The 10823-nt window shown below is 46.3% G+C and overlaps 2 protein-coding genes across 2 annotated transcripts; both read left to right on the top strand.

The window, feature by feature from the left end:
- Positions 1-479: 479 nt before the first annotated feature.
- Positions 480-5374, top strand: LOC140353391 (uncharacterized). Its single transcript, XM_072437937.1, has 2 exons — positions 480-741; positions 2953-5374. The coding sequence occupies exons 1-2, from the start codon at positions 555-557 to the stop codon at positions 3825-3827; spliced, it is 1062 nt and encodes a 353-aa protein (XP_072294038.1). The 5' UTR covers positions 480-554; the 3' UTR covers positions 3828-5374.
- A 1508-nt stretch (positions 5375-6882) lies between these two features.
- On the top strand, positions 6883-10528 carry LOC140353387 (uncharacterized). The gene is made up of 4 exons (XM_072437931.1): positions 6883-7116; positions 8571-9035; positions 9111-9543; positions 10245-10528. Exons 1-4 carry the CDS (start codon positions 6933-6935, stop codon positions 10333-10335), a joined length of 1173 nt encoding a protein of 390 aa, XP_072294032.1. The 5' UTR covers positions 6883-6932; the 3' UTR covers positions 10336-10528.
- The last annotated feature ends 295 nt before the right edge of the window (positions 10529-10823 follow it).

Consider the following 10823-nt stretch of genomic DNA (forward strand, 5'->3'; position numbering starts at 1 on the left):
CTAATGTCGCTAACCCAGAGTTATAACTTGTGTCATAAAACTAGTTTAATAAATGAACCTTTGATTGATTTGAGCTATTTCCTGGTTTATATTATTTGATTTCAGTCGTTTACTGTTGAAAGTTCTTTTTTTTAAAGCTCTGGCCCTTTAAAGAGCAGAAATATGAACACTTTGATCAAACTTAGAACAGGTAACATGCATTGAACGACAATAAAATTTTAAATTAACATTCTAAATCAAACTGGGAAATACTAATTATTAGACACAACAGTAACAACTGAGAAGAAATTACACGTAAGCTAACCAAAGCTAACCTAAGCTAACTCTGCAACATTAATATGGCAATACAGTTTTAGAGTAACTGAATATTAACTGTTTGCCGTTTGTCGTTTGCCATTTGCCGTTTGTCGTTTGCACATGGACATACCTGGCGCGTCCAGCAGAGAGCGCAGTCCCGGGCGCAGTTCCGGCTCCACAACGGAAGTGACAGAGACAAAGGCAGGGCTGCGGCGGTGTTAGCTCCGGGCTAAAGCTAAGACACGTTTGGGCAGAAAATGTCTGAAAAGGGCCACGTTTTCCGCGCTCTGGTGAACGCGCGTCTGACCGCGGCCGCGGAGGAAATCTTTGCGCTGTTCGAGAAGACGATAGTGGAATATGAGGAGGAACTGCGCCACTTTAAAGAGAAGGAGAAGCGGAGGAAACGGCAGCTCCTAGAGGAGAAGAGCGCGACGCACGGTTCAGGTCAAACATCAGCTTCAGCTTCACAAACGTCAGCTCCAGCTTCAGCTTCACAAACATCAGCTTCACAAACGTCAGCTCCAGCTTCAGCTTCACAAACATCAGCTTCACAAACATCAGCTCCAGCTTCAGCTTCACACAAACATCAGCTTCACACAAACATCAGCTTCACACGAACATCAGCTTCACACGAACATCAGCTTCACACGAACATCAGCTTCACACGAACATCAGCTTCACACGAACATCAGCTTCACACGAACATCAGCTTCACACAAACATCAGCTTCACACAAACATCAGCTTCACACAAACATCAGCTTCACACAAACATCAGCTTCACACAAACATCAGCTTCACAAACATCAGCTTCACACGAACATCAGCTTCACACAAACATCAGCTTCACACAAACATCAGCTTCACACAAACATCAGCTTCACACAAACATCAGCTTCACACAAACATCAGCTTCACAAACATCAGCTTCACACAAACATCAGCTTCACACGAACATCAGCTTCACACGAACATCAGCTTCACACGAACATCAGCTTCACACAAACATCAGCTTCACACACACATCAGCTTCACAAACATCAGCTTCACACAAACATCAGCTTCACACGAACATCAGCTTCACACGAACATCAGCTTCACACGAACATCAGCTTCACACAAACATCAGCTTCACACACACATCAGCTTCACACACACATCAGCTTCACACAAACATCAGCTTCACACACACATCAGCTTCACACACACATCAGCTTCACACAAACATCAGCTTCACACAAACATCAGCTTCACACGAACATCAGCTTCACACGAACATCAGCTTCACACGAACATCAGCTTCACACAAACATCAGCTTCACACAAACATCAGCTTCACACAAACATCAGCTTCACACAAACATCAGCTTCACACAAACATCAGCTTCACACAAACATCAGCATCACACAAACATCAGCATCACACAAACATGAACTTGCTGTGCAGATTGAGTGAAACAAAATAAAACAACATGTATAAGTCAAAAAGATAAAATATTTAAATCTTTAGGATGAAAATAACGATAGACACAATGTTCAGTTCAATGTATTTGTTACTGACAGCTGCAGGAGCTGGTTTATTCATATATTATATTAATAATAATGTAATGTATAAATATGTTATGTTCTCTCTTTTTTTACCCGGTTTATGCAAAAACAGTGTTATGAATTATTATTTTCATCTATATATATAAGTGACGTCCTGATCCAATACTTAATTAAAAAAATGCACAAATGCAACATAAACAGGTTTTCCCCAGTTTCCCCAAATTTTATTTCTTAACACTTCAACTGTGCACCTTTTCTTTGAGCTTGGATAAGAAAAAATAGTGCAAAATTTAAATTAAATAAAAGTAGCAGGTCAACTCAAAATACCCAGCAGCCATGTAAACAAATAAGCAAAGTGCAACAGTGTCATAAAGTAAGACATAATGTGCTTTTCAGAACTGCACTCATAATACTCTTCTGGTGACAAATAATAAAACATGTTTTTCTTGATGAAATCCGTCTGAATGTCTTTGAGTAAGCCAGGGGCCAGTGTTCTGCTCCTCACGGTCGCCACGGTGACGTATCACGCCGCGCTCCGCCCAAACCACACACCCCTGTCTGTGCTCAGCCCAAACCACACCCCCTTGTCTGTGCACCTAGATTTGGTGACCTCGCCCAAACCACACCCCCGTCTCGCCCATGGCTTTCTTCACATTAGCAACGTTTGTCGCACAAAATTACATGGACCCGCTGCTTGTCGATGCCAGAGTTATTGAACATTTTTCCTTCATCTGTTTGATATAATCACACTCCACCACTTATGAGCGGCGCTCGGTGCACGCAAGCGAGCGCAGCAGCACCCTAAAATGCACGGCACGCGCACACGGTTATCTTAAAAGCTGGCGGTATCTTTTCAGCGTGGCGGGTGCCGGCGGCAGCATGGCGAGCCGCTAAAAGCCCTCAGCGAGAACACTGTACATTATATTTCTACAGCCTAAACCAAAAAGTCTAAATACTTTGACCTTTGACCCTTTCTCCGTTAGCGTCTGCTCCTTGTAAACATGCTAACGCTGAAGTTGAGGCCAACACGCTTCAGTCTGTGTTCTGTCGCCGTGTTCTGTCGCCGTGTTCTGTCGCCGTGGTGTTTGATTGTCGTTTGTCATTGCAGACGTGAAGGTGAAATCTCCTGACGACTATGAGGAACAGGAAGAAGAAGAAGAAGCGTGCGGCGATGACGATGAGAACGACCTCAACACGCAGACGACCATCATCAAAGAGGAGTTCATCAAACAGGAAGAGGACGATGAGTGCCCGCCCGACTTCAGCTTCTACTCCGGGAAGAACGAGGACGACGGCGAGCAGACGGACCATGACGAGGACTGGGCGGCGCCGTGCAGCAGCTCGTTCCAGCGGCACGCCGACGCTGAGCCGGACGTGGACTACTTCAGCCAGGTGTACATGCAGGCGCTGGACAGGAACGAGCAGAACGCCAACAGGAAGCCCGCCGCCCGCCAGCCCAAGTGTCCTGAGTGCGACCAGGAGTTCGACGGGAAAGAGGAGCTGCAGCGCCACATGCTGGACGTCCACGGCGGAGACAAACCCATCAGCTGTCCCGTCTGCACCAGGACGTTCACGCGGAACGGCTCGCTCAAGCTGCACATGGCCATGCACATGCACGAGAAGCCGTACAGCTGCCCGGTGTGCAGCCGAGGCTTCACGCAGAAGGGGAACCTGAGGTCGCACATGGCGCAGCACACGGGCGAGAAACCTTTCAGCTGCTCCCAGTGCGACGCCCGCTTCCCCATCAAGCGGACGCTGCTGCGCCACATGAAGCTGCACACGGGCGAGCGGCCGTACAGCTGCCCGTATTGCGACAAGAGCTTCACGCGCAAGGAGCACGTCCGGCTGCACATGGCGGTGCACACGGGACAGACCACGCCCAAGAAACGCCGCGCCACGCCCACCAGGAGCGAGCGCGACGGCGCCGACGAGTCCAACGACTCCAGCGGCCCCGGGTTCTACGGCAGCGGCTCCAACGAGTGACGTTTGTGTCTGCGGGACACGTCTGTGTGACTGCGGGAGATGTTTGTGTGACGGCGGGAGACGTTTGTGTGTTTCCAGTAACTCGACCGACCTGAATTTCAAAACACGACCTTAAACATTTTATTGCATATTTACTGGCCGTACGTTTTAGAGAATGTCAAATTGTGAGAACGCAAAAGGATCGTAAGTTATGAAAATTGTCGCATTTTTTATAGGTTTCGTTTTATCTACGGGTGCATAGATGATCTATGTTTGCAGATGCTCAGACTGGCTGGGTTGGCACTAGATCATACACTTCTAACTCACGGAAGTCAGAATGAGTTAGGAGTGTATGATCTAGTGCCAAGCCGCTGGCTGCCATGGCGACAGACACGCCCGGGGCATCAGAGCTGAAGATATTTTGCATGACTGTCAAAGTGCTCACATCATGTAGTGAGCGCGGGCCCGCAACAGACCATCGCCCGCCCGGTTGTTGTCTGCTAATGTCTCTTTTCCTGTGGTTGGACTAGTTTTGATGTAGAGAGCTATTTTATTCAATATCTGCACCAATAAGACCACTTCAATGTGAAGCGCTTCTGAGAAAAGAAAACTGCAAAACCTGTGCCAGGATTTTAAATATATTAATAAATAATAAAATGTTAAAAGTTCGATGTTACCAGAAACACACTTTATTTTATTTGGCCTGTCGGGGCCAGAACCCGTTGGGCGTGGCTTTAGTGACCTCACTACAAGAGGATGGAAGGGCATCTGACTCGGTGAATGTTTGAAAATCACAGGTTATTTAAAGGTCCCATAACATGCAAAATCGACTTTTCAGAACTTTTAACCTTCTTACATTGCTATTTGTGCTTCATATATGTCCCCAGAGTGTTTTTTTGATTGATTCCCGCAGTGTTTAGCTATATTACAGACTATCTCCTTTCCTCGAATCTCCAAACTGACGGGTGGTGGGGCAAGACCGCGTCATTATCCATATCCAAAAAGCATATTATGGCACCTTTTTTAAAGAATCAAACTTTATTGTGAAAAGGGGCGTGTTTCTGACTCCTGCAGGGGGCGTTGGCTTTAGTGCTCGTTTAGCGTGTTTTGACCGACAGGAAACATGTCACTTCAGACAAACCGGTCATTTTAGTTCGGGCTGAAGTCGAACAATCGCTTGACTTTTTAGACAGAGGTCAGAGGTATTGGATCCGTCACATTCATGAAGATCAGATATTTAGAATTCTGCCTGTTTTTTGTCTGGTTTTGGGGTAAATCGTAAAAGCCAAAAATCACGTCACGATTCGACGTCAAAGAAAAAGGTACAAATAAAAACTGCAAACGACTCATTTTGATGCTCGATTCGTTTAAAATTGCTCTGAAGTACTTTACCGTGTCATACTTGTACTTTTACCTGAGTATTTTTACTGCTTCTGCATCTGTAAGTCTCCCAAATACTTTTACTGCAACCAAAGTCATTTGTTTGACCTCTTGTTTGTACTTTTACTTCTTGGTTTGTACTTTTACCTCTTTTTTTGTACTTTTACCTCTTGGTTTGTACTTTTACTTCTTGGTTTGTACTTTTACCTCTTTTTTTGTACTTTTACCTCTTGGTTTGTACTTTTACCTCTTGGTTTGTACTTTTACCTCTTGTTTGTACTTTTACTTCTTGGTTTGTATTTTTACCTCTTGGTTTGTACTTTTACCTCTTGTTTCTAACACCTTCAGCTACATGACGCACAGACAGAACTGTGGTAAGTCTGGTATGTTAACGTAACATTAACAGTTATTCAGATAACTATAGCATAAAGAACATGTTAACAAGTTTACTGATGCGTCGCTCAGAGTGTGGAGCGCCCTTTTTTGATCGTCAGGGTGAAAATAACAATATCACATAAGTCGCTCCTGCCAAAACTGAAAAAAGGTGCGACTTATAGTCCAGAAAATACGGTACTTTTACCTCTTGTGTGTACTTTACTTTGGTGATATTGGCGGCTGAACTTTGACGGACTCTCCTGTCGGGGACTTGTCGTTTGAACTCTTGCAGTTGTAAATTCCGGAGTCGTTTCCCTGGACTGGACAGTTGCCCTGGAAACGTTTGAGTGTTTTAACGTGTTGCATGTTTAGACGTGTTTAGAAGGATTTATATCTGTGAATATGATTATTAGAACTGCAGATGAAGTGCAAATCTGTGACTGAAGCTTCAGAGAATATTTATGAATAAAGTGTTTTTTTGATGAAAAACAACGTTTATTCTTATGACATTTCACTGTAATTTTGTCTTTAATATTGTTTTAGAGTTTATTTAAAGTTTAGAGCTGACAAACTTTTCCTTCAGGGAAATACGATCACTCCCGTGTCCTTAGAGACTCATTTTTTGTTTGTATGTTCTGCTCGTGTCTGGGTGAGTTTGCATGTTCTGCTCACACAAACATGCACCAGGTCAAATCCTGACTCAGACTCACACTTGAGTGATTAAGCCCCTCCCCCAGGCCCAGTTACAGGTCAGATCAGTGGAGAGGTGACCTTAGGGTGTCAGAGGTGAAAGCTTTAATGCCACAGTGGAACCTGAAGAGCATTTGTTTTCTCACCCTCTGCCCTCGTCCTGCGCTGACTTTTGGACGGGTCAAATGCAGACAACAATAAAGCAAAGCACTGAATTGACCACTTGAATGACCACCTGAACTGACCAACACGAGATTCTGAGGCTGATTTATCACAGTATATTTTAAAATTTTCTCTGTACATTTTGTATTTAATGTTACAAATAAAATGTCTTATTTTTACATGAAAACTTTATACTTTTTTCATTTTATTTTAAAACGTAGTATTAAAATTACAGAAGTTTCTATTTTATTTTTTAAATATTTGTTTTCCTGTTCGCGCGAGATCTGTTCTTCCCACGAGATTCCGCGGGATCTGACCCACACCACGTGACGCTCCTGTTTGTCTCAAACTAAAGACACAAAATCTTCTTTTCGGCTCATTTTACACGAGTTTAACGTTAAAAACACAGCGCGTCGAAACGTCTGCGCCGCGTGAACGTTTCAGTAAAACAACGCGTCGAAATACGGTCTATGACGTCACATATCCGCGCCACAGCTAAAGCTAAAAACAGTGTTTAAAATGTGTGAAAGGAGTTTGGCGCTGAGAGCTCTGGTGAACGCGCGTCTGACTGCGGCTGCGGAAGAGATCTTTGCGCTGGTTGAAAGAACAATAGCGGAGTATGAGGAGGAACTGTGTCGCTCCAAAGAGGAGAACCAGAGGAACCAGCAGCTCCTGGACTCGGTTCTGAGCCTCAGAGCAGAAGGTGTCACTTTCATCACACAAACACTAAAGACAAACTTTAATCTGTCAAACTGTGATTTTAGATCCATAAATGTGACTAACTGTGACGTTTAACTTGAAGAAAAAATAAAATTCACAAGCAGGAAACGACAATTATAGAAAAATGTCACAAAGTAATTTTTACTTTGTGACATTTTTCTATAATTGTCTTTTCCTGTTTGTGAATTTTATTTTTTAAGTTAAGTTGCATAACTTTTTTAAGTTATGAATAAAAAACGTTGTGAACTAAATAATCTCAACATAAACGTTAAGTTAAAGAAGTTCACGTGTCCAGTTTATTATGACGTCATGTGAAGGTTCTGGTCAGTGAAGGCTCTGGTCTGTTATGTCATATATTTGTACTTTATGTTGTTGTTGTTGTTGTTTTATGGCGGTTGGCATCCGAGTGTTGCATTACCGCCAGACTTTATTCCTCAGACGTTTCGTAGTCCTCAGACTCTGTCGTAGTCCGTAAAAGTACTCCTCCCATCGCTTTGGCGTTACAAAGCCCATGAGGTCATGATGTGTTTTTGTGACTAGAATAGTTGTTGTGTCAGAGACCAACCGGCTTTATTCCAGGGAGACTCTTCTTCACCTTCCTCGCCCTCTTTGACGTTCGGTGCTTTGGAAGTACAAAGCCCATGAGATCATGGGACGTCTTTGTTGTTTTACAAAGCCCATGAGGTCATGGGACGTCTTTGTCGTTTTATCCTTTAGAAGTCCTTCTTCCATCACTTTGGCGTTTCTAGGCCCATGAAGTCCAAGCGCGTTAGAACATCCTCTTGCTCCTCATCCTCGGCTCAGTCTCCAACACCCCCCACCTCTATAAACGTTTACCCAGCCCTGTGCTACATAAGTAAGCAACCACAGCCTGACACAAACCCTGTGACTGGATCGCCAGAACGTTCCGCAGATTGAACTCCCGCCCATTATTCCGAAACCACAAGGCCAACCCGGCCCTTTCCCTATCATAAGCCTCACAGCAAATCAGCACATGCTCGACAGTCTCTGGCACCCGACAGTGACCACACAGACCGGTCGGATGTTTGCCTATCCTACTCAGTGACCTTTAACAATCTTCTCTGAGGGTGAGACACTAGGCAATCAGTGGGCGGGGCTTGGGTTCGAGTCCGGCTCTTTCTGTGGAGTTCATGTGTTTGACTCTTAAAGCTCGATTATGTAACATTTCCTCTCCCTCTCCACAGACCTGAATTGTACTCCTGTTCGTTTCCATGGATATTTGTTTGTTCTGTTTACAGTTTCACCTGAAACTAATCTTCTTTGTTCCCCCAACACTCATGTAACGGGCCATATAATCTTATTGTTAGCTCCTCATGAGTAACTTAGAGCTTGTCCTTAGAGCCTTAGAAGGTTTGAGGAGATGAATCAGAGTTTTGTGTTCGTGATTCTGAAATAAAATCCATGCATCGTCTTCAGATCCGAGCACCGAGTCAACGAGTTCGTCCTGGAGGCGGAGCCTTTGTGACTTTCCCCAAATCAAAGAAGAGCGAGGTCCAGATGTCGAGTGCAAAGAGGAAAGACCCGAGTCGTGTGTCGTCGCCCAGGAGCAAACGCACGACTTCACTGAGCACGTCCAGAAGGTTCTGCAGAGCTGGGGGATTCCACAAAGCGGGACAGGCCTGGACCACCTCCGGAGCGGGACGGGCCCGGACCACCTCCACCTCCGGAGCGGGACGGGCCCGGACCACCTCCACCTCCGGAGCGGGACGGGCCCGGACCACCTCCGGAGCGGGACGGGCCCGGACCACCTCCACCTCCGGAGCGGGACGGGCCCGGACCACCTCCACCTCCGGAGCGGGACGGGCCCGGACCACCTCCGAAGCGGGACTGGCCCGGACCACCTCCACCTCAGGAGTTTCACTTTTCCTCATGTGAATCCAGGTGAGCAGAAACACAGTGGTTTGAGTTGATCCTGTTTGTTCTGCGTCTGAAGCTCGAGTTCTCCTCAAAATATAGATGAGAACGACGAGACGTGGACAGAGAACGGAAACGACGGCAGAAACGACGGCGGAAACGTGGCCCGGAGGAGAAACTGTGGAGCTCAAATCCTCTTCTGCTCAGTCTGTGACAAGAGGTTCAGGAGGACGCACGAGTTACGGCGACACGAGCTCACGCACGAGGCCAAACCTTACAGCTGTTCACTCTGCAAGAAGAGCTTTGCCCGCGAGGACTCGGTGCAGTTCCACATGGCGCTGCACACGGGCACACAGCTCTTCCACTGCCAGCTGTGCCACAAGCCCTTCACCCGCAGCAACGGGCTCAGGAACCACATGCTGACCATCCACGCCCAGCGCAAACCCTTCAGCTGTTCCTTCTGCCAGAGAGAGTTCTCCACCAAAGACAGTCTGAAGAAGCACGTGTTCCTGCACACGGGCAACAAACCCTTCAGGTGAGCCACGGGCAACAAACCCTTCAGGTGAGCCACGGGCAACAGACCCTTCAGGTGAGCCACGGGCAACAGACCCTTCAGGTGAGCCACGGGCAACAGACCCTTCAGGTGAGCCACGGACAACAGATCCTTCAGGTGACACATGGCAACAACCGACCCTTCAAGTGAGCCACGGGCAATGGACCCTTCAGGTGAGCCACGGCAACAACCGACCCTTCAGGTGAGCCACTGCAACTGACCCTTCAGGTGAGCCACTGCAACTGACCCTTCAGGTGAGCCATGGCAACTGACCCTGCAGGTGAGCCACGGGCAACAGACCCTGCAGGTGAGCCACGGGCAACAGACCCTTCAGATGAGCCACGGGCAACAGACCCTTCAGATGAGCCACGGGCAACAGACCCTTCAGATGAGCCACGGGCAACAGACTCTTCAGGTGAGCCACGGGCAACAGACCCTTCAGGTGAGCCACGGGTAACCGACCCTTCAGGTGAGCCACGGCAACAGACCCTTCAGGTGAGCCTCGGGCTTGAGTTGTGAGACTGAGACCAGGAGGACCTGGAGCTCCTGCAGGAGAACAGAGCTCCTGCAGCTGTTTACTGAGTGGGTGTTTTCAAAGAACAGACACAAAAATGACTAACAAATCCAAAGAAACAGTTTATTCTTTCACATTTGCCTTTGTCACATTTAGTTTGTACTTTCAGGTGTTCGTTCTGCGACAAGAGCTACACGAGGAGACAACAACTGAAGCTCCACATGTCTGACCACCACGGAGAAGGAACGAGCAGAAAGTGAGGAGCAGAACATGAGAAGGAGAGGAGCGGAATGCGAGGAGCGGAACGCAAGGAGCGGCGGGAAGATCACGCAGCGCTCACAGGTCACTAGACGTTGGATCAGGAGAAAAGGGTGTAAATGAAGCTCAGATCTCACTTGATCTTCTGTTGAATGCCGTTGGATTGAATGAAAGCAAAATCTAAAGCCTTTATTTGTCTTTTTTGTAATAATGTGTTTTTTTTATTATCATTTTAGGTCATATTCCAGAAAAATAAATGGTTTTAAAGGTTAAAATCCATCTGAAGGTGTTTTTATCATTCTGATAAAATGGTTTGGTGGGAGGGCATCTGTGGAGGGCATCTGTGGTAAATATTTATCAGTTTTACTACAGTGAAGTTCCAGTTTGTAAAGACATTTAGAATTTTTTTTAAAATGAGAGTTTAAATTGACAGGAAGTCGAGCTGAGTCCCTCTGTGACGTCATCAGTGTGACGTCATCAGTGTGCGACA

This window comes from Eucyclogobius newberryi, unplaced genomic scaffold (assembly GCF_026437365.1).
Source record: "Eucyclogobius newberryi isolate DKJ021-1_F unplaced genomic scaffold, fEucNew1.0.hap1 SCAF_9, whole genome shotgun sequence".
In the NCBI taxonomy this organism is placed as follows: Eukaryota; Metazoa; Chordata; class Actinopteri; order Gobiiformes; family Gobiidae; genus Eucyclogobius; species Eucyclogobius newberryi.